General features: G+C 39.8%; 2 protein-coding genes across 10 annotated transcripts in view; both read right to left on the bottom strand.

Moving 5' to 3' along the window:
- Positions 1–3,935, bottom strand: part of VPS35L (VPS35 endosomal protein sorting factor like) — a 49,248-nt gene extending 45,313 nt beyond the window's left edge. Inside the window, 6 exon segments of the mRNA XM_027683959.1 lie at positions 276–398; positions 722–889; positions 1,849–1,948; positions 3,747–3,853; positions 3,856–3,887; positions 3,890–3,935. Coding sequence (XP_027539760.1) covers positions 276–398; positions 722–889; positions 1,849–1,948; positions 3,747–3,853; positions 3,856–3,887; positions 3,890–3,935 — 576 coding nt within the window.
- Positions 3,936–4,192: 257 nt separating this feature from the next.
- Positions 4,193–22,330, bottom strand: CCP110 (centriolar coiled-coil protein 110). Of its 9 annotated transcripts, none has more exons than XM_027683962.1 (16): positions 21,324–22,330; positions 20,890–21,189; positions 19,812–19,968; positions 18,695–18,823; positions 15,680–17,309; positions 14,884–15,008; positions 14,561–14,744; positions 13,738–13,874; positions 13,257–13,373; positions 12,900–13,001; positions 12,520–12,636; positions 12,280–12,359; positions 11,625–11,687; positions 10,646–10,705; positions 9,995–10,077; positions 4,193–6,490 (listed from the first exon to the last, which is right to left on the bottom strand). In XM_027683962.1, exons 3-16 carry the CDS (start codon positions 19,956–19,958, stop codon positions 6,438–6,440), a joined length of 3,027 nt encoding a protein of 1,008 aa, XP_027539763.1. In that variant the 5' UTR covers positions 19,959–19,968; positions 20,890–21,189; positions 21,324–22,330; the 3' UTR covers positions 4,193–6,437. The 9 variants fall into 9 exon arrangements, with proteins under 9 accessions (XP_027539763.1, XP_027539765.1, XP_027539766.1 ...); XM_027683964.1 differs by lacking the exons at positions 20,890–21,189; positions 21,324–22,330 and adding exons at positions 9,002–9,047; positions 20,246–20,315; XM_027683965.1 differs by lacking the exons at positions 20,890–21,189; positions 21,324–22,330 and adding exons at positions 8,994–9,047; positions 20,246–20,315.
- Positions 22,331–22,397: the final 67 nt, after the last annotated feature.

A 22,397-nucleotide genomic window follows, 5' to 3' on the forward strand; every position in this document is an offset into this window, starting at 1 on the left:
ATTAAGCCTCTAATCATTTAGAAGTAGACATAAGACCAGAAGTTATTTGTATTGTTACAAAAAGACAAAGTGATGGCTTCTATATATCAAAAGACTTTTGGACTCAGCTCCAAAACAATCTTTATAAGTGAGGACTCGTGGTACAGCTTTCTACAACATTAAAACTGAAATTTAGAGGACCAGTATTTACTCATGTAATAATTACAAAGTAGCAACATCCAAAATCCAATAAAGGTCTAGTAGAAATGAATAAAACTGGAGAAATTGCCACTTACAATAGACAGCTTCTCTGTCGTTGTGTATCTAGCAAGGATTTCACCACGTTTGCTTGACCATGGTTCAAAATCACTTCCTACTGCTGAGCTGTCATCTTTATCCCGTTTCCTTCGTGTACCATCCTATGAGGGGAGAACAAGTTATTGCAAATGTTAAATGGAAAAAGAAGAGAAGGCTGATAAAAGTCAACTGCATGTTTCAAGTGCTAGCTGATCCTTCCAAAAGTTACAATATTAAAAAAAAATCCATATTTAAATAAATACATCAACATAAACTGGATAAAAATAAGTAAATAAAAAGGAATATTCTATTAATACAGCATATTTCCTGTTTGCATTAACCTGGTGAGACAAACGTATTTTTTCCATGGTTGGCATTGCGATTTGGTTTTGTTTTGTTTTGTTTTTTAATTTTATTTAGTTGAAATAACTGCCCCTAGTGTTACCATGGTAGCAGTGGTAGTCACAGGATCTGCAGCTGCTGCAAATAATGACAAGGGGTCGGTGCCATCCAATACACTGCTCAATGGATCCATCATAGAACTAGAAGAAGAAGAGGAGGTAGAAGAAGTACTTCCTTTCCGGTTCATTTTCTTGGTCTTGGATTCAGTAACCTGAAAAAAAAGTTCAAAGCTACTAAACTAAAGGGCTTTCTCTTTTCTCTCTTTTCTTTAATAAATCACAAAAATATGTGCTACATAAATTGTGCTGTTGCAACAAAAGCAAGGACAAATCAAACAAACTCTTTAGAGCAAGCACCAACACTTAAATTGCAGCACCTCCTCTTCCCCTGAATCTGGAGGCACTCACTCTTCAATAGCACTTCCATTACTTTTTTTTCCTTCCAATTCTAGGTCTACAGAACTATAACATTCTAAATAACCATTCTAAATTTCTTTCTAGTATCCCTCCTCTATTTTATTACGTTTATCCCTCTCCTCTAACCGCTTTCTTGCTATTTGATTACCTCCACCAGTTACATCCTGAATTTTCGTGTAGGACACTCAAGCCTGGCACATCAAACCCATTCTTAAGGTCACTGTCTTATCTCCCTCCTGACCTTCCTGAGCAGAAGCTGCTGCCCATTTATCATTCATTAGCTGATGACTATCATCTCTTTGAAGCTGGATTTTTTTTGCACATCCACATCTTTAAAAGCCTCTTATACATTAAAGAAATGATAAATGTTTTAAAGCACACAGCTGACTGGAAGTTAACCCAAAACCCAAATCTTACATCAAGCAATTATGCAGGTTATTTGTAATGCAATAATTTTATTTTAAATTTATCTATTATTCAGCATTTAATGCAACCAAGAAAACCCACAGGCTGGAGTGCTATATTTGTCAGAAGGAGATTGGTTTTGACACATAACAGCACCAGCAAATTTCTGTGAAGGACAAACAGAATAAACCTTGATGCCTTTAAAATAACAGGCCACTAACATAGAAAGCAACTTCACAAGTAGCACCACCGACTTCAAAGCCTTTTAATTTTAAAGGAACAAAAGTAAAACGAGGAACACAATCAGTTTTAATTCACATTCATTTTCCAAAAGCACAAAAAAACTCACTGTAATGGGTTTCAGTGGATGGTAATCACCGAAATCCAAGGGTACAGATTCCAGCTTGCACATTTCAGATTCTGAGGCATAGTTTCTTGATCTTGCATGCCTTAAAAAGCAAGAGTAAAGGCAAAGATATATGCATATCTAGTTCATTTATATATGCATATAAATAATCACATACTAAGAGAGAAACATATCCTATGTCCATATAGATGCTTAGTTACAAAAAGAAATGCATGTGGAAAAATAAGTAAATGTAAATAGCAGCTACTTATTGTTTCCTGTTTCATTCAGGACCCTGAGAATGTTTACAGCACACACTATCACCTCAGCCAACTGGGTAAAATCAGTGGTTACACAAAGAATTCTTTAATCAGATTCCTAACAAAAACAAACAGTACTTCCCCCACATAATACACATCTTTCCCACAAAAACTAATCCAAACTTTCAAATAATTCCATTCCTACTCAGAGACCTAACTCATTAGGAAGCATTTCAGCAGTGTCAAGCAGTCAGCTCTTCTACAATACTAGTTATCCCCCAAACCCCAGTTTCATTTTAAAAATAATTAAGAATTAGGTAATTTATGATTGTGCTACTCCAAGGAGAAACTTTGACATCTAAAGTGATAGAGGAGAGCAAGAGAAAGAGTCCAGTGAAATCCACATGCTTATTCCTTTTGTTTTCTTGATCTCCAGTTCATCTTCTTTTTGCTACTGTCCCATGTTTCAGTGACTCTTCCTGCTCACTTGCTTCATGGGTTAATCAGCATTTGGGTGAAAAATCTTTCAAACTCTTTCTGGCTACCTAATTGTAGCATTTCTTTTACTGCTGACGACTCTCGGGGCGCACCCCCAGGCCAAAATCAACAGCACTCTAATTAGAGTGCAAGCACACTGGCAAGTACACGTGGCTAATACACATGTGGGAGTGAACAAGAGCTGTTCACCCTGCAAGTAAGTCTTTAAAAAGTACATTTACAATGTGGCTATTCAAGTGATAGGACAGCTTTAACCCAGCTAATACAGGGACAAGTTCAAGCTTGCTCTGGTATTATGTTCTGCTTACTCTCCAGGGAAAGGAGATTAAGCATTCCTTTCTTGGCCAGTGCAGTGCAGCCAACTTCCCAGAGGAAATAAGACTGGCCAAGCTGGAGTTTCATCCCCCGTGCATACTACAAAATACATCCCTGCTTCAAGTGCTGCTTTAACAGTGGGTTTCAACCTTTTTCACACACAAGCATCACCATAACTGTGCTTTCAACACTTGCCAGCCTGCCAACCTTTCTCTTTCCTCCTGGTAAACGATCTTTTTCTCTGGGACTGCTGGACCTCCTCCTCACCCTGAGGTCACTGAAGCTCTTCCAGCACTAAGCCACCCTACAAACCCTGGTGCCTCTTTGGTGCTCCAGGCTGAGCACAGAGCCCTGTGCAGCACAAGAACCAGCCTCACTCACATCTCCCCTTCTCGAAACAGGATGCCCACCTGGACACAGGGCTTATCCTAAAGCAAGGGCTTCAAAAAACTTACAGGGAGCACAGACAAGCCAGGCACGTAAAACAGAAAAGAGCCTCTTTACAACACTAGACATACATTGGCTTTGGTAATACAATGAGGCACATCCCACAAGTGACTGTAGCTGTCACTATATACGTATAGTGATATCCCCGCACCGGCGCCTCGCTCCAAGCAGGACACGCTCCGTGACAACGCACCGGGCAACGACAGAGGCCCTCGGGGAACTGCCTTGCTTATTACAGGTTAAAACGAGTCCACAGCAGCGGGCAGAGGCCCGCGGCCGTGCCCTCCCGCCCGGCTCACAGCTGCGCCTCCGCCCCTCAGCGGAGCTGCACCCGCGTAGCTTGATGTAACACCAACGTGTTACATTATACATGAACCTGACCTGCACCCTCCGGCTTCTCCGAGAGCCACGGGGAGAAGCGCCGGGCTGCGGTCCCACGGTAGTGGCTGCCCCCCCTCAGGCCGAGCGGCCCTGAGCCCCGCGGACAGAGAGCTCGACAGGGAGCTTCCCCCACTGGCACACGGGGGGCCGCCCCGCCTCATCCCCGCGGCTGCGAGGCTCGCGGAGCATGACGGCTGCCCTCGCCCTTCTGCGGGAACCCGCAGCCCCTCAGCGCCCGCCGCCGCCCGCCTTTGCGCGGGTGGGCAACAGGCAGCGCCCGGTCCCCCGCCGCCCACCGCCTCACCAGGGGAACGCGGCCATCTTGCGCCCGTCACATGACGCCGCTGGCGGGCGGCGCCTTCCGCCGCCATTTCCCGCCCCGCCCCTCAGAGCGGGGAGAGCCTGAGGGCGGGCGGGGAGCCCCGGGAAAAGGACAAGAAAAGCAGTTCTTGTTAAAGATTCAAAGTTTATTGTGCAGAATGCTTTAAGTAAGAAGCAAGACTGGTGAAAAACGAAATAAAAGTATAAAAATAAATAGACTTTTGTAATGGTATCACAATTTCACACAAAATAAAAAGATAAATATGTATAAATACAAAACATCAAGTACAAAAACAAAGTCTGGCACTTGCCAAGAGAAAGGCCTCATGAAAGTTAAAAAAAAAAACAACACCTTGTGCTACAGTGCTTTATTACACAGTGGAAGCATGCTTAAAGACAAAGAAGTTTAGATGTGAAACCCAAGCAGAAAGCAAGCATTCCTTTCTACTAACACACTAAACCTATTTGTGCATCAACATAGTGCCTATGCTAATAATAAATACACCACATAAAACATTCTTTAAAAACATCAATCCTATATCAACAGCACCTTTTGTCTCCTATGACACAGGTTACTCTTGTCATTGTTAATTTTTCCCCTGTTGCAATGTATTTCACTCCTAAGGAAAGCCGAGAACCAAAACAGGGCTGTGATGCCCACTGGGTGAGCAGGAAGCTTGCCTTGGGCATTTTCTGTACTACAACTGAGATTTTAAAGCACCACAGCAATTGAATGAAGGAGGCGGGACCTACACTGGTGAAAACTTGAAATTTACACCATTAGGGGAGCCTCCTGCCCCAGGCTTTCAAATAAATGCCACAATAGAGAGCCACTGAGCAGTGTCATTGTTCAGTGCTTGGGCAGGGTTTTTGCCATTTTCCAAGTACACAATTTGGGTAACTTACTGCACGGTATAACACACCTGTTTTGAACAATGTCACTATCTGCAGAGGACAGATTTGGTGGCAGATAAAAGCTATAACTGGTGCTACAAGCAAGCCAATCACTCATCACTGCCCATGAAGGTACCGTCCTCGTCTCACCATTAATGTTCCTCTTTCATGCTGACTATTTAACACAATGAAATTTTCAGTCTTTTTGCTCTTATATCCATGTCAACATGTTACAAAGCCTCCAAAGTTAGTATATCAACACTGGGAAATAACAAAATATAACCTATTTCACATTCCGGCAGTCAGTTCTCTACTGCTGAGGTTACACAAGCAGAGCTTTTCTCTCTAGGACTTTGTCAACCTCATGTCTCAAGTTCATTAAAAGCAAGTATAGAATTATGCTCCTCTCAAGTTGATGGATAATATCCATCAGTTGGAAGACCGAGGTAAAACATGAGCATGATCATTTAATATTAGATATTCATAAATACGAAAGATTTTGTTGGGATTTGGTAGGGATTCCCCATTCCCCCAAATCATGAATTCAGTAAAGGGCCTGTTAGATCACGGTAGAAGAGAAATTGCTTAGGAAAAATTGCAACTGTCATCAATGAAATGTAACATATCCGAATTACTATTACGGATTGAAATTACTATTTAAGTCTGAAACAGTAAAACAATTAAAATCTTGCCTTCTAGAGTTTTTGTAGAACATACATGTCTCCATCGTGGCCAAATGTTGTTTCCATAAGAAAATGCAATAGACATCAGGGTAAAAAAATCCCAGGACTGTTGGTGGTGGTGATTTGATCTATCACAAGTATAAATGCACAGTTTTGGTTTAGTCAATGAAAGTAGGTCCATCTGCCCAGCACTGAATCTGGATCCATGTCTGTCCAGTTTAGCAGAAATGCAAAACATTTTAAGTCATTAGTACTGAAATTGAAGTAAATCTCATTCATACAGAAAGTACATTCAAAACGGCTGGTGACAAATTCACTGATGTGAGAGTTCACTTTTAAGTTTGGAGGGTTTTTTCCCATTTAGTTGCTTTAACTTTATGGTATGAAACTAAATATATACCCATTACTTACTTGTGGTAGCAATCATACACAGAAATTGCAATTTTAAGTAATGCAAAAAGCATATATCAGACACAAGAATTAGAAAGTGTGAAAAAGTCACAAATTACCTTCATGCTGCCCTGTGGTCGTCTTTAAATAAACAAGACTATGAATGTGTACATACTAGTATTAACATATAATAAGTTCTAACATGCAATTTTTCCACAAGTATTAGAACTTCAAAGTCCTTTATTACTTCAATATGATTGTATTAATGTGTCATCTGAAAATGACAAAGTAGGTTTATAATTTCTAAATATACATATACGTAAAGAAGATGCAATATTTAAAATCAGTGCTGAGAATGCCATCAGTAAAAAACAGTCAGTTTATCCCAGTGAGTGCTGTCTTCTTAAATTGTCACAACATTTGGCTTCTTTCTTTGGGTTCTTCCTGCATATACTCCTAAAAATAAGCAGAAACAATTGATAGTACTGGATTTTGTAACAGGATTATCAAAATAAAATAGCTGAAAAAGTTTAGGACATTTTTTTTAAAGCAGTATTATGTATACAGTGATTACTGTTAAAATGACAATTTTCATAATGTTACACCCAAAATGCCTTAGAAAAACCACCTATAGTTTTGAAAGTTATGACACTTTATAGCACTGCCTTCTGCAGTAACTATTCCAAAGTGTTTTCTGCTACTGTAAATCATCTACAACTACAATTCATATGTTTTTAAAAGAACTGTCACATCACCAAGACAATAATTAAGTGGCTGATAAGTTTAACTATGCCAAGCACTACTTTTAAACAATCTATCAATTAAAAAAATATTATACAAATCAAATACTTAAGATAACTCTCCTTTTCCCCAGCTGCCACATTAATTAAACCAAGGAACAGTTGTATGTTTCCATATGTCAGTATAGACAACCAGAATTAGAAGTGCAGCATGAATAAGGCCATCAGGCAGAGCCCTTATAAAAGGAAGGCTTTACACGGGGAACAAGTATATACATACATATATTAAAAATCCATATTGTACTATGCATAGCACAAGTATCTTCCAGTAATAAGGAAGGGTTCAGCACTGCAAGCTGCTAAAAAGTAGCACAACTCAGCATTCAATAGGTTCAAGCAGTTACCCAGAGTGTGCAGCAGTGTGAGCAAACATTTACACAAAGCAGTGAAAATCGTACCACGGGGTGCAGAGCAGTGGGAATGGAAGACAGCCATGGAAGAGAAATGACTACCAGGCAAGTAAATGAATGTGACAAAGAAGTGCCAGTCCTTTTTAGGCTCTTCAGTTACTTTTGGTCAGAGCTGCAGGGGTTACTTACAGGTGTCCAAGGGCTACAGTCAGCACAGGGCAGAGCAGCTTTGGAAATGCCCAGAGACCTCACCACAGCAGGATCCCTCACACCTCAACAGGTTCCCACTGCATAAAAGGCATTCTCACTGGCCCAGCACTCTCCAGTGCTGGACTCTTCAGCTCACCTGTGATCTTGTAGGACAACCAAGCTGACAGGCAAGGTGCTTTATTAGAGATTTAACACTACCCCTTAACTCCCCTCAAGTGAGCTATATAAAAATCTCCGAGCTGTATAAAAATCTCACACAAATAACAGGGTATTATGTAATAGTATATAGAAGTGTAAAAAAACCCCAGCAATCCAGACTAAGGAACTGCAGAAGGCAAATTTCATTAAAAAAAGCGACAGTCTTTCTGAATACAATTATCACCCAACCTTTTCTAGTGGCAAGGGGCACTCACATGAGGCCTCTCTCCTGGGACAAAGGACAGACCTGCTATTCACACGGCAGGTCTGAGGCTTCCTGAAGTGTTGGCCTGAACACTGACACACTTCACAGCACACACCTCCTCACACTGCCCTGCTCAGCAGAGAGAGAGGGAGAGACCACACTTGGCCAACTGCTGCCACCACCCAAATACTCCACATGCCTCATGCCCTGTGTTTCTTTTCCACAGAAGAAGAAACCAGGTAGAAACAGAGGAGATGAACAGGTCTAGTTGTAGGAGCAACCTGATTTCAACCACCTTCTTTCTAACAAAATCAGACCCTATTAAATGCATTGCCTGGCCCGGCTTGCAGGCCATTGACTGAACATCTTGGTCCTATTTAAACTAACTAAATTAAAAAAAAAAATCAGCAAATAAGACTCTTCACTGATTCACAAGTTTGTACTTCTGCCTTTAGCACAGAACTTTGGATTGAAGGAGTAAAAAACAACAAAAACTGAATTTAGGATTGCCAGTTGATTCCTAAACAAAATGCTTTCTTGCCAGAAAAAGACAACAACCAGTTGTATTAAAGCTACAGAGCACTTTGCAGACAGAATTAAAAACAATAATGAGGAGAATGAAGAAAAGTTGCATGAGTATATTATTATTTTCTTCAGAGCATTTGTCTCATGTCTAAGTTGAATATATTTATAGCAGCTGTATTCTACTAACCCTCCTTCCCTTTTTGCCCCTCTAATAAGCACAATTTAATGGTAGTCATAGTGCCAGACCTTTCACTACTTAGATTTTACCCATCTATTAAGTGTTCCTTTAGAAATAGGTTAGATTACTTGTACTAAACGAATAGTAATGTGTAGTCCCTGTTCTCCAGCACTCTCAACTACTAGTTAATAACATACATTATTGCAAACTTGCAGATGAAAACTTGCCTTAATGGCTACCTCTGGTTGCTAAAATTATACTGCTAACTTTATTTTCTTCTTTATATTTCAGGGAGATTATTTATTATTTTTGCTAATTTTTCTGCAGTATCACTGAACACAACAGAACAACTGCCTTGCTTCACTTTAGCGGTGACAGCACTGCCAGGAGAATTGACTGCAGAAAAATAAATTAAACCCTGGTTATCATCTCATTGTTTGCTATTTTATTTTCCCCTCTCTCTAAAATGTTACATATATATATATATGCATACTGCCTTACTATACATCCTTCTGTAGCCACTTCTCTTGACTTCACGAAGTAGTATCTGGGAAAACATCACATTTGAACAGTGTAAAACACACTGCATTAAAACTTGCAGATACTCCTTCCCAGCATTGTTCTGGGGCAGCAATGAATAAGAATTCCCCTTATAGGAAAGGTTTGATACTTAATACATAAAGATAATTCAGATCACTACAGAAAACAGTCAAAATCCTACATTACACATTTGCCTCATTAAGCCCCAAAATTCCCAATTTTTATACTTGCCTTGTGGAGAGTATAAAACTCTCTATATTATATAGAGTATATTTATATTCTCCCTTGAGAAAAAGAGTGTAATACACATCTGAAACAGTTTTAAAACCTTTAAAACTTTACCTTTTGATCAACTGAGGTTTGACACTTAAGAAATTTAAAACCTGATTAAAAAATAGAAACTGTGTAAGATGTTTCATAGTGTTTTGTTCCCTTCATGCCTGAACAGGCTGAAAACAGAGAGGTTCAGCACTATTATCAAATCTTTTTAATAAAAGGCTATCAATCCTGTAAGATGTTACAGTAATATATATAATTTTAGGACTGTATGATGACTGAACACCCACTGATGAGTCTGGAATTGTCCTTCCTGTCCTTTCAACAGACGTGTCTACAGAGCTAAGACTCAAATGACAAGAGATTCTAATCCTAGTCTATTTTGACTACAATCAGTTTCTCAACAGTTACAGTGAATATGTCTGGCAACCTCTTTTATGGCTGGGCATCTGGTGAGTGAAAGCAAATGAGCTGTGCAGCACATTCTATATACTATGTTTATAGAATTTGAAAGTGGATGGTTAAGTTACCAGTCCATATTTGTTGAAGAGATAGGTTAGATTTAAGACATAGCAAAGCAGGTGCACAAGGAAAGGAAAACAATATATTGCCCATTTACTTTGTCTAGATACTAGTAACTTATTTACTATAAAATCCAAGCACCGATTTTCTACACACCTGAAACAGCCTTGTTAGACACTCTGCTCTCTGAGGCCTTCTTTCTATTTTGCTCAACCCCATTCACTGAGGTCTTAAAGGTTCTAATTAAATATAAAAGAGTTAATAAGTCACTTGCAACAAAGTTGAAAGGCTGTATAGAAAAACATGAGACACTATCAAACCATTTGTAAAAATGTTTCCATGCCAATGTCCCACAGAGCCTCCTCCTGAGTATGTGTGCAGTTTCTATCAACATTATTATGTCTTACATAGACACATTAAGTAGGAAAACATTTCCCCATGAATGGATTTGTAAAACTCTATTCAAGAAACTGATTCCGTTCAGACACTGTGACATTACAGTCAACATATAAAAATACACATATTTCATTAAGTGGAAGCAAAGCTTCATGGAATGAATGTTACAAATAGAAATGTTGGGACACAGTGTAAATGAAGACATACACAAGAGGGTGACAACACTAAGTATTTTCTTGCAGTATAAGGTCAAACAAAGCTTCATCACCGTCTTAAAACACTGGGAGAAGTAATTATTTTTACTTTGAACAACAGTTACACCAGTATGTGTAAATCTTATTGAGCAATCACTGTACTCTTGTGCTTTGCATTTACTTTCATCTTTAGGCTATAAACACGCCGTGCTCTTACCCTTGTCTGCAAAGCAGTCTATGAACTGGGGCATTCTGTCCTTGGTTTGGTTGAAGTATGCTGTTAGAACACAAACCTTTATTAGTGCTTTTTCCCTTTAAAAATAAAACCTCATAAGGAATATCGAATTATGCATCATGTTTCACACAACAAATTTCAGCAAGGCTAACAGGTTTTGTAATGCACATGACATGTAGGCAAAGTGGCTGGAATTAAAATTCCAGAACAGAATTACTACTTCCACTATTTAAAACAAAGACAAGGAAAAAAAAAAAAAAGCACAGATACAACCCCCTGAACAGTGCCCTGTGTTCCTAGTCACTGATAAGGACACACAGGAAAAAAAGGACTGAGTCACACTAGTCACTGAAGGCTGAACTGCATGAGTAGACAGCATGCCTTCAAAGCTTTTAGGTAAACATGGGACAAAAATTGTTTTTAAGGGATGCCAGGTATCTGACTTTTTATACTAGAAAAAGGTGCAGACAGGCCTCATAAAAGAGCAGCTGCTATCTTTCTGAATAGCATGTCCTGAACACTAATTTCTGTGATCTAAGCAAACAATCACACAATCAAGGAGCAAGCACTTTCCTTGCAACAGAGAGCCACTTCTTTCCTGACAGCTTCCTAAAGATAAGCATTATCAATGATTCACTGCAAAGTAAAGGGTATTAGGAAAAGTAGTAGTGCCAAACTGTAGCTTAACAGGGTATCTCAAAGAAAAACCTTGAACTTGAGCACAGAGACCTAAAGCCATAAATAAATAATTTCTGAAGATAAAATTTTAGAACTGACTCTAAAGAAAACAAATCTTTTCTAACGAGCTAATAAACACCTTTCTTAGGTCATGCTCAACCAGATTTCATTACTGCCCATCATAATAATACCAGGAATTGAGCTGATTGATGGCAAACCAGAAATACAGATCACAAAATCACAGTTTCTTAAAAGCATCCAAATACCAGTAACCATCACCCACCGGCTTTCAGGAGTTTTTTGTTTTATGATTATTTTTTTACTTGGTATTCCCATTTCTGAAGCCCTAGAGAAACAGAAGTATTGAAACATATTTCAATTAAAAAATCATCATCCAGGTCTTGAACAGAAATACTCAGAGAAAGCCTACAACAGGAACTACACCTACATGTGTCACAGCAGTACTACAGATTATCACTTCTTTACTCAAGTGTAGGAGCAAGTGTAACACAACTGTTCAGCCCACTGTGTTGCAGGATAATGCCTGCTACCATTCCCCAAAAAACTTTGCTAGAGATACTTCATAGAGATATCTCTATTGCCAAGCACTTTAAACTGATAAAATCACTTGCAGCACTTTTTACAATTTGCAATTCAACCACAAACTAAGCACCCACCACTCGAATCCAGCATAAACGCACAACTTACAACAAATATTTTTCTCCTGTACAAACAAGAAGTCTCTTAAAAGTAAGAGCAAAATACTACTAGGAAGACTCCAAACACCTGGACAGCTTTTTATTCACTCTTCCTAGGAGAGATGTTAGCTTGCAAAGCTGTTACTCCAAAAACTTCCTGTCACTATTTCCTGTACCTCCTACTCATCATTTTGCACCCTGCCTCCCTCCCCCCAGCCCCACGGGGAGAGCAGCACATACTTCATGTATTTCTTCCTGTCCAGAGATTTCTGTGTAGCTGTTGAAAGTGTCACTCGCTCTCTCGGGCTCTTTACTTTATCCTAAATAAATAAATAAAAAGATATTGAAGAAAGTTACTTGCAAAAGCACAAACAATTTATATCTAAGAAATATTTTAGGGTGCAATAAGAATCTCTTAAATGTAAAATGATTCAGACTCAAAGTCTTAAGACAGTTTACATTCTCTGGAACATAACACACCATTTGCCTGAGCATCTTCTCTTTCCGAACTTCACGATCGTGACGCAGAATATTCATCCTTTCTGATGCATCCATTGTAAAAAAGATGTCATGGATGTCATACAGAGCAGCTCGCAGCTGGAAAGAACAATTAAAATTTTAATAAAATATTTGGTTGAGGTAACATGCCCATGGTTTTGATCACCAAGCTCTTCTCAAACTAAGCAGAACTCTCCGTAATTTTGAAATCTCTCATTGTATCAGCACAAAAATGGAGTCTTCTCTTCACGGCCATACTTTAAATTTTTTACTCTAAACAAAATCACTATCAAGGTTTTAGGTGTTTATATTGCAAAAGCAGAATAGCTAGGAAAGGAAAAAAAAGGCTTAAATTGTGTCACCTGAGCCATTACTCTTTCATGAAGGGATGCATCTTGTGCTGACACACTTCCCCTTTTCAATGGGGCTTCAGACTGAAAATTTTTTATGAACTCCATAGTATCCTGGGAAAGGTGAGAAAATAAGATAAAGCATCAAGCATAATCCTTCACAACAAGGCAGTTATTACAAACAGTACAAGTAGGACATAAATTCTTTGTTTGAGTTGGACCTAAGCAATGCAACACAAACATGTTCACGTAACAGACATTCCCCAATTCTTCTGAAAGCAGAAAATGCGGGATTTCATCTGTCAATTGAAGGCAGGAACAGAAACAAAGAGGAGGAGAAGCTGCATAATACCAAAAAGCTGATCTTACTTTTACAGTTTGCTTAAGATGTTTCAGTTTTTCTGTCTGCAGGAGTCTACGAGTGAGAAATCCCTTTGCCACAGCAGTGATCTTATCAAACTTCATTTGTATCTCTGGACTGAGAACCTTAAAAGAAAAACATTTGCTAAACTTTTGATTAAAAAAGCAAGAATTATTAATTATTTCTCAATTAACATCAAGCACATGACAGAAGTTCTCAAGTAAGAAACAAGCTGTTAATAAAGTTTTGGCTGGGGCAAAAGTACCCACTGTAATTTAGAAGAAGCAACATATTTTTATATTATTATTTTGCATATATGAATGAGAAAAATATCCTATACAGTTCTCTTATGTAATCAAAGTTGACATAGGAAAGGATACTAAAATTTTCTGCGAGATCTATTACTGCACAGCTATGATAGTTACCAGTCTCTCAGAAAAACATGAGGGTTTTGTAAGATTTATTTATATCTTTTCTTTTTTTCCTTACCTGAGACCACCTAGTTTTGATTCTATTAGTTGGCCTGGATACTGAGGTTTTTATGACTCCACTACCTGATGGTCCCCAGAGAAAGAACGAAGTTTCGCTTGTCGAAGAAAAGGTGTTGGGTGTTGTATGAGCAAAACCTGCATGCAAAGCAGAACACAGAGTTCAACACACACTTCTGCCAATAAAGTAATGACTATGTCTGTGTGTACACTCAGCCTGGGGGTAGCAGCTTTGTTGACAAGGTAAATTATAGGCAAGAAGCAACCTGAATATTTCTGATCATTTCCGTGCAAGACTTGCTAAACACAAAACAGAACAAAACACTTCATAATGTTCTGGAACAGGTGAGAGGTGTTCCACCAGCTATAGCTGCACTGTCTTGCAGTCAAGATCACTTGACAGAGCCCCTCTGAACCATCTACACAAATGTGAAAACCTGGCCCACTGCTGTGCAGCTACATGGCATGGGAATGAACCTTCTGGGATGTGACACAAATTCACATCCTCATCCTTGATCAAAAGAGTTTATTCTTGGCTTGTTTTCCCTGAATGTACCCTAAAACAGTTACATAACAAGTAAAGTACATGGAACAGTTTGAGGATGGCTGAATCTGTGCTAAATGCCTGTGACACAAAGACACAATACAGACTTTGTTTCACGTGTGCTGTCCACAGCTGAGGGCAGCAGCTGTCCGTGTATCCCGAGCAGCCCTGGGGCAGGAACACTGCACTTATCAGTACAGAGGGGCAGCTAGTCCAGTCAAGCATTGTAAAACAAAATATATCACAACACTTAATCTATATTCTTCCCTCCCAGTTTTACCAATGCTGGTGGAGTTTGTGTTATGGACTGCCTCCAGCTGAGACTGCACACTTTCCAGCAAGCCACTTTCACTTTTTTTCCTCCACTCCAACTCCATCCTACTGTTAATATTCACTTTGGAAATCTCTATTTCCGTTGTAGTAACCTTCTTTCCTTTCAACTTTCTCTCCTGCTCTTCCAGTTCCTACAAAAGGAAGATTCAACCATTAGACTGATTTTCTAACTCTGCAAAGCAACAGAATACACATTTAAACCCAACTGCTTCCTGACAAACTTCCATACAACACACAACCTTTGCTTAGAATTTTTCCTTTCAACCTTACCTTCTGCAATTTCTCCTGTTCTCTCTCTTGTTCAGCTATCAGAATCGACAGTTGTTGTGCATGCTGTTCTTCAAGTCTCTTTCTCATTTCTTCAAAGGCCAACATTTTAGTTTTTAAAATATCTTCTGAAAAAAGTACGTAATAAAAAATCAAATATTAAATAACTTCTATGCGGTCTTTGCCAGATACATACACCCTTTATTGGAAGTAATTTGCATCATCACTAAAAAATAAAGATCTATTTGATATCACGTTTCCTTGATACCAAGTTTCCACTGGTAAGGCAAGGTAAAGAATCTCATAATTTACTACAGTCCTTCAAAAGTTTACTTCCTTAGTAAAACCAAATTCCAGTTCCTAGGTTCAAATGGGAAATAAGTATTTGTGCTGTCAAATTATATTCTTGAGAATAAATACAGAATCCACGAAACTGATGCGCAGTGTTTTAGCTGATGTTCCCTCATAAATTGTTTAATCAAGTATTGGTTACAAATAACTGACTCCAAGATTACAGATTTCTGACTCCAAGCAGCTCCTAAGACAGCAATTGCTCCACTCTGCAGCCATTAAAAATGGCTCAAGCAACAAGCTGAATTTCAGAATTTGTCATTAAGCATTAGAGAAATAATGAGGTTACTGAAAATAATTTACATGCACTAAAAATGTAGCCTTTTGATATACATACATACTTAGAAACACTGATGACTTACAATCACTGGGATTTTTTATAAAATATTTATAAACTGAGAAGTAGGCAGCACTGAGAAGTAACCCTCAACTACGGGAAATCTTTTACCTTTTGCCATACTTTCAGGGGTAATGTAAACTGATTCCACAGGATATTTCTGTTCTTGCAACCACTGCTTCTCTTGTTCTTCCATTCCAACTCTCAGAACACAGGAACTGGTTTCTGTTTGGCAGTTGTTGGTGTCCAAATCAAGTCTACGTTTTACCTTTTCAAAATTTTCTGGAACCTGCTCATGTGCTGAGGAAACACTTGGAGTCTCCATCTGCTGTCGTACGTTGTTGCTCTGCATTAGCAGCGGAGATGGGTTTTCGACATCATAAGATTTATTGAGTTCCACTGTGGAATTAGATTTAGTGTTTTCTGGCAAAACAGGCGCTTTCACTTCACTCCCAGCTGGGATCTTCTGTGTTACTGCAGACTGACTGATGGCAAACGGCTCCGTCAGTTTTGGAGCTATGATATTAGTACTGGTCTCTACTCTATATGGCCCTCTGCTGTCCAACACCACCTGTCCTTCCACTGTAGCCGACACCATTCCTTTGCTTTCCCAGAGCCCAAAGGAATGGCGATTCGGTTTGCCAACCCCCAACCCATCGCAAGGGCCTGAAGAATTCCTGTTGACACCAGGAACTCTGCCAGGGCAAACCATATTGAAGTCCACCATGAACTTTGGCACTGATTCGGACACATTGTTTTTATCTGCAATATCTTGCATGATCAAATCCATGGCTCTCCCCTTGCCTTTAGGACTTAACTCGTAGGCATTCACAGGGTTATTTATAATGATGTGTCCCATTGATAAAGGTCTTGGGCGCCGTCGATGCATTTTAGGGCTCATGCTTGGCTCTGGGCTTGGCAATTTGGCGTAGGAGCCTGTGAGGCTCCTGACAATGCTACTGTCACGCTCAAACATAGAATTCTTTTTAAATTCTTCGTCTGAATCTGAATCCACCAAAGGCGGCGTTCCAACTCTCATAGGAATGTCCACTTTAGAAAAACTGGATAAAGAGGACATACTTGTGTTATTTGTGTTTGTAGAGGCACCTTGGAGAAGGGTATTTGATTTATTAAGACTGGGTTTATCAAGTGTCTGAGCAGTGCAACTTCTGCCTGTAAGCTTTGCTCTTTCTTTCACAGAGTCGGTGGTTTTAACAGCGTCATTTTCTTTATCTGAATGACTTTCACTCATGCTCCTCTTTGAACTGCCTTTTGAGGTGCGCTTGGTTTGCTCTCTCTCTATGTACTCCCTAGATTTCTTTATCAGGTTCTGCAGACTCATTACACATGGATCTTGGACATCCTCATCTGATGGCGACCCCGCTCGTCCCTCTTGCTTTTGCAGAGCGTGTGATGTGAGCTTGTGACACAGCTTGTCAGGAGAGGCAGCCCTTGGACAAGGGACATCTTTCAAGAAGCGACTCTCACTTTGCTTTGAAGAAGCATTTTCTTCAGTTGCTTTAACTACTTCTGTCACATTTGGTGTCCTCTGCCCTGCAGTACCTGATGGTGCAAGTTCTGGTGTCTTTTCCAGGTCCGTGGAACTGTGTCTTTCAGGAGAACATGCCACACTGACATCTGATAGAGCTGTGAAGTCAGTCAAAACTTTTGAATCTGGATCAGGGCAAGAATTCTCAGCCTCCTGTGCGTTCACATCACTCACGTTAAGTCCTTTCTTCATCTACAAATTCAAAATGAAAAAAAAAATAACATTTTCAATGAAATCTCAGATTCCTGCAAACTTCACCTGAATTTAAAAAAGTAATAAAAACAAATTTAAAAAATATTAAAATAAATAATCTCTTAAAACCAGTCAAAATTTTTAGTTCAACTGTTACTGATTTCCTACAAATTACATATAATACAGAGTTCTTTGCAATGAGAAAGAGGTCATTGGAATTAAAATATAAATTTGAATGACAGTCCACTTGGAATTTTTACTGATACCAAGTATCTGAATACAAAGATGCTCTTATCTTTTTAAAGTAATTTGGATATATTTAATAATTTTATGCCTTCAGAGTATCTTGCAAGATTTCTCTTAAAATAAGAAAACATGTTTACATCAAATAAGAAACATAATTGAAAAATTTCAACAAGAAATATAAACTAACCTATAGACAACTACAAACAAATCAACATAATTCCTAATAAAAATAGTGGACTATACAATAATTTTTTATATCTTTACTAATCCAGAGACGACTAAATATGAGTTTTCATTTGCTGAGTACTTGAAAAACAAACTTTATTTAAGTAAGAATTACATGTTACTTCCAGTCAGCATTTGTTTTAAAAGATTTTCACACTACAATTATCCTGTGTGCTGCAATTCACTTATCAAGATGATACCTTTGAAAAAAAAAAAAAGAAAGCTAACTTATTTTTGTATTGAATGTATGTTCCTGGTCTACTGGTCAAACCCCAAGCCAGATGACTGTTGCTATATAAACTCCAGTGAACAATGCAAAGCAGTGTTGTTTGCCACCTTGGTAACTCAACAAACTCAGAGTTAACTGTACTTGTTTAAGCAACAGGTTAATTTAAAGGTTGCATTACAACTGTTTCAAGGACAAGTCCTTGATTAGATGTATTTAATAGTCTTTTCAATTTAAACCTCTACTAAATCCATCATTGAAGCAGCAAAGAAAACAATACAGTTGCAGTAAAATTGTGAAGCACACAATAGAATTACAAATTGTTGAGATGGCAATTTTAATTATTTTCTGATTACACTGTAAGCTTGCAAATAAAGCAAGTTCTAACACCAAGGGTTTGTTAATTTGTGTTTACAATCTAGTTGATTCCAACACAGCTACAAAAGCAACATTGTGGTCTGTCTTCCGCATATAGCAAAACAAGCAGTGAAAAGCAAGTCCCCTCCATTACAATGAGTATCACTAAATAATCAATTATCAGGACACACAGCAGGAAATACTAGCAAATGCTGGTTGTGGAGAGTTAACTGCTATTAATTTCAAAAGAGTTAAATCCCAGCACTTTCTCAAAATGTCTCTAAACAGAGGTTTTCTGTAAAGCTATGAGGTGGTTTTGGACTAACACTACCTGGACATTTTCTACAATCTCCTGAACACGGTTCAGTAAAGCTCTGTTCCGGGAGTTCCGTTTCCTGGTCTCTAGGTCCAGTGCTTTCTCCTTATATTGCTGTATTTCCTTTTTCTTTTCAAGGCTGAGCTGCAAAACGGAGTGTAAGAAATATGGTTTATATCACGAAGTGCAAATTTCAATACAGAATTACAGAAGTAAATTAGAAAAAAAAATCAAGAGAACAAAACAATTAGAAGAATCATCTGAGACTTTGTGCACCTGTTAAATTCCAGTTTCTTGTCAACCAAGTATATCTTTTTTAAAGGGAAGATGCACAAAATGCCTTCTTGGCACACATGCAATTGAACATGAATTTAAAATGCCCGTTATAAAAAATTTCCATGAGCATTACATGCTACATTACCAATCTGACACAGGATTCAGACATTTTTTTACCAAACCTTACAATATCCACCCATATGTAAATTAAGAATATGACAATCTATCATTTAGTCTGCAATTTCTATTGTGATTTTTGGACATCATTGTTAGAGCCTGTCTCCATTCATACTTCCCACCACACAAACAAGAAGTCAGCTGCAGTATTGCAGGAACTACCAACAATCTTCAGCTTGGCTCTGTTTGCATTAGTAAAGAATGACTGAACATAATTGATGAGCGTGTGAAATACATTACGGTAAGATGCAAACACATGCCAAAAAAAAATTACTTAAAAGTTTTTAAACTATCTCAGTATTTCCTGTTTTCACTTTTTTTTGACACTGTTAAACTAACTCAGATGCTCAGTATTTGAAATGTCACTATGATTTTATGTAAAGTTAAGCCCAGCTATAACATTTGCCTGTTGAAAATCACAAACATTTGTGCTCCGCTTATGAAGATAACAAATATCCAGAAATTGCAAGCAATGCAGTCAACGTGGGGAAAAAAAAGTATATTTTACCCATTTATTTTTTAAGATAAAGGTTAGGAATGCTCAGAACACACTAAGCAGCAGGCCAGATGATAGCTCACCCAGATACCTTCAGCAGAATCATTACATGTGCACATCAAAGCTAGTGCCAACAGCAGAGCTAGCACACCAAGGAGGAAAGGGGGGAAAAAAAGGCCTTACCAGAGGAGAAAGAACAGGGACTCCATAGAAATGAATGAGGGAGATATTTTTGTGCTGAACAGTAAAAGAAGTTTCTCCTTTTATTGCCTCTTCTTGGATTCTGGAAAGATGCTTCTTACAGAATATTTCATAGTCCTCCATCTTCATGTTAACTAAGCTGCAAAGAATAATAACATTACTCCTCCATATACCTCAAAGACCTTGAAGGGAAAACAACATCACAACTATTTCGGTATCACTATGTTCTGGGAAACAAATTCTACACCAGAAAAACGAATCAATTTCTTCTGTTCCTATCACTGACAAAACCTGCAAAGCTGTTCCTTATTTTCCCCTATAAAAACAGAATCTGCATATATGAGCAAAAAATTATGATCACAGGTATGTGGAGAAGAAAGCAAGTGTTGAGATAATGACAATTTACAGAACTACACCTGCTACAGATAATCTTAATTTCCATCGAAGACTAAACCTTTGAGATCTTCCACAACAGTCGGACAGACCCTATGTAAAAAAACAATAAATAAAATTGCAGAGAGGCATTTCTGTCTTACTCCCCTGAGTCTCCGTCCCGGTACGGAGTATACATACGTCTGTATGAAGAGACGCCAATATTTCCATGGAAAAAAACCCAAACCAAAGCTAAATTACAGCCTTGTTTCCCTAAAAGCGCCTACACATCTGACACTGCCCGCTCCCACCGGAGCGAAAACCCAGAGCCCAGCACCGCCCGGCGAGGCCTGACAGCGCTTTGTTCCCTCGCTCCGGCCCATTTCTGCCCGCCCGCCCCGAGACACCGAGCCCGCCCCAGGCCGGGGCCGCTGCCTCGCTTCCCCGCGGCCCTCCCCACCTCGGCCGCTATGCCCCCGGCCCCTGCACAGCCCCGGCCCCGCTCGGTACCTGCGCGGGGCTCGCACCCGGCCCGGCCCCGCTCCCGCGGCGGCGCTGCCCCAGCGCTCCCCGGCAACCGCCGCCCGCCCGCCCGGCCGCGGGCCCGCAGCGCTGCGAGCACAGCGAGCCCCGCCCCGCTCCGCCCCTCGCAGCGCTGCCTCCTCCGCGGCCCACGACCCAGGGAAACCTCTCGGCTTGGCCTGTCGCCGTCTGCAGAGCCCTTCACACAACAGTGGTTAGGCGAGCGCCCAGCAAAGGCAGCCCCGGCTCAGAGGGATGAGAGGGGATGGAGCGCCATCCTGCTGCTCTGATTTCCAACCGTTTCCACTCGTAGCCCTTCCAGACAAGTTCCCCTGTTAGCACAGGTGAAGTCTGTTCTGCTTTATCACATTAAATATCACACAGCTGTGCAGCCCTTGCATAGTGCAGTCCTCCTATAGTCAGGACAACAAATGTGCTGCCACAGGTATCAGTTTCATGGAACACGCTGTGATGAGGAAGATAAACATGAGCACCTGTTCACGGGTTCTGCCAGGACAGCATCCCGGTGTCATTCCAGACACCTTATCCCTCCCTCCCACCCGGCAGCCAGCCGCCAGTCCAGGAGCGGGTAACACTCACCCAACAGGCAGGTCAGGTGGAAGGAAAATCCACACTTGTTTGCCAGCACTTAGTCCAAGCAAAATAAATTTAAATTTATGGAAACATCTAATTTCCAGTGAGTATTTAGAGCTGTTAAAGCTGTCATTCTTGTTTCAAAAAACAACTTTGTCGTCTGTTACCTCTTCAATATGTTAATGATTGTTGAGGGTTTCTTTTTTTAAATCTTCATCTTTAATCTTAAAAAATGCTGTTGTTTATCAAAAGATTTTTTAAATATGTATGACATCTAATTAGACACTCCATTATTTGTTATACATATGCATATACCTCTCTGATTTTTCTTCAGCTACACCTGGCAGAAGCACAAAACCATAAAGAGAATATCTGAGATGCTCAGAACCAGCTAGGACAGTATGTGACAAATATTCACCTCAGGTATTAAAAAAAATTAAATCCAGTTTAGAAGATTGTCTGGTGCCTGTTCCACCTCTAGTCTGCAAGAGTTCCTCGCTACAAAGTCAGTTTTTTCGCATCCTCTCCCACAGACACACACACCAGGAAAAGGGTCAAAGTCCTCATTTATGTTAATACAAATCTAATACAAGCTATTTCCTCAGCTTTGCTATTCTGCTTCTAGACTGCAGAAACCCAGTTTCTACAGCCTTCACTTCCCTGTTTTCCTGCCTTGTTGCTCTTCCCTCTGGATTCTTTCCAGCTGTTTACACTCGTGTCAGGTGGTAAAGGTGGCCTTCCCTGTCCAGCCTCTGTCCCGGCAGGAGGGCACTGCCTCCTCCTCCAGGGGCTCCCGGGCTCTGAGCCCTGGCTCTGGCCTGTGGGCAGGCACGAGTGGACAGCCAGCTTTATAAGATATACAATACATAACGCTGTATATAAAATCACAGCAATTAAGTGGAAAATAAACACTATTGATGCTACGTTTCTAATTAACTACCATAGCTGCGAAAGCCCTCACCGCTCCCCTGACACACACCTGCTGTGCGACTCCGGACAGCAAAACTTCCCTCCTATTAACACTACTTACTCTGCCCCCCCCTTTTTATCGGAAACACCGCACGTTTCCCAGCAGCGCCG

This window comes from Neopelma chrysocephalum, unplaced genomic scaffold, assembly GCF_003984885.1.
Source record: "Neopelma chrysocephalum unplaced genomic scaffold, ASM398488v2 Primary Assembly neopelma1_65, whole genome shotgun sequence".
Classification (NCBI taxonomy): Eukaryota; Metazoa; Chordata; class Aves; order Passeriformes; family Pipridae; genus Neopelma; species Neopelma chrysocephalum.

Excerpts from the sequence above, each read along its gene's own strand:
- CCP110 (XM_027683960.1), bottom strand. The coding sequence starts at position 20,271 with ATGGAAATTAAGATTATCTGTAGCAG. Across the intron at positions 17,310-18,694 it reads AGATTGTAGAAAATGTCCAG|ATGAAGAAAGGACTTAACGT; the intron begins GTAGTGTTAGTC and ends TTGAATTTGTAG. Across the intron at positions 11,688-12,279 it reads GACAGGAAGAAATACATGAA|GGCTTCAGAAATGGGAATAC; the intron begins GTATGTGCTGCT and ends CTGTTTCTCTAG.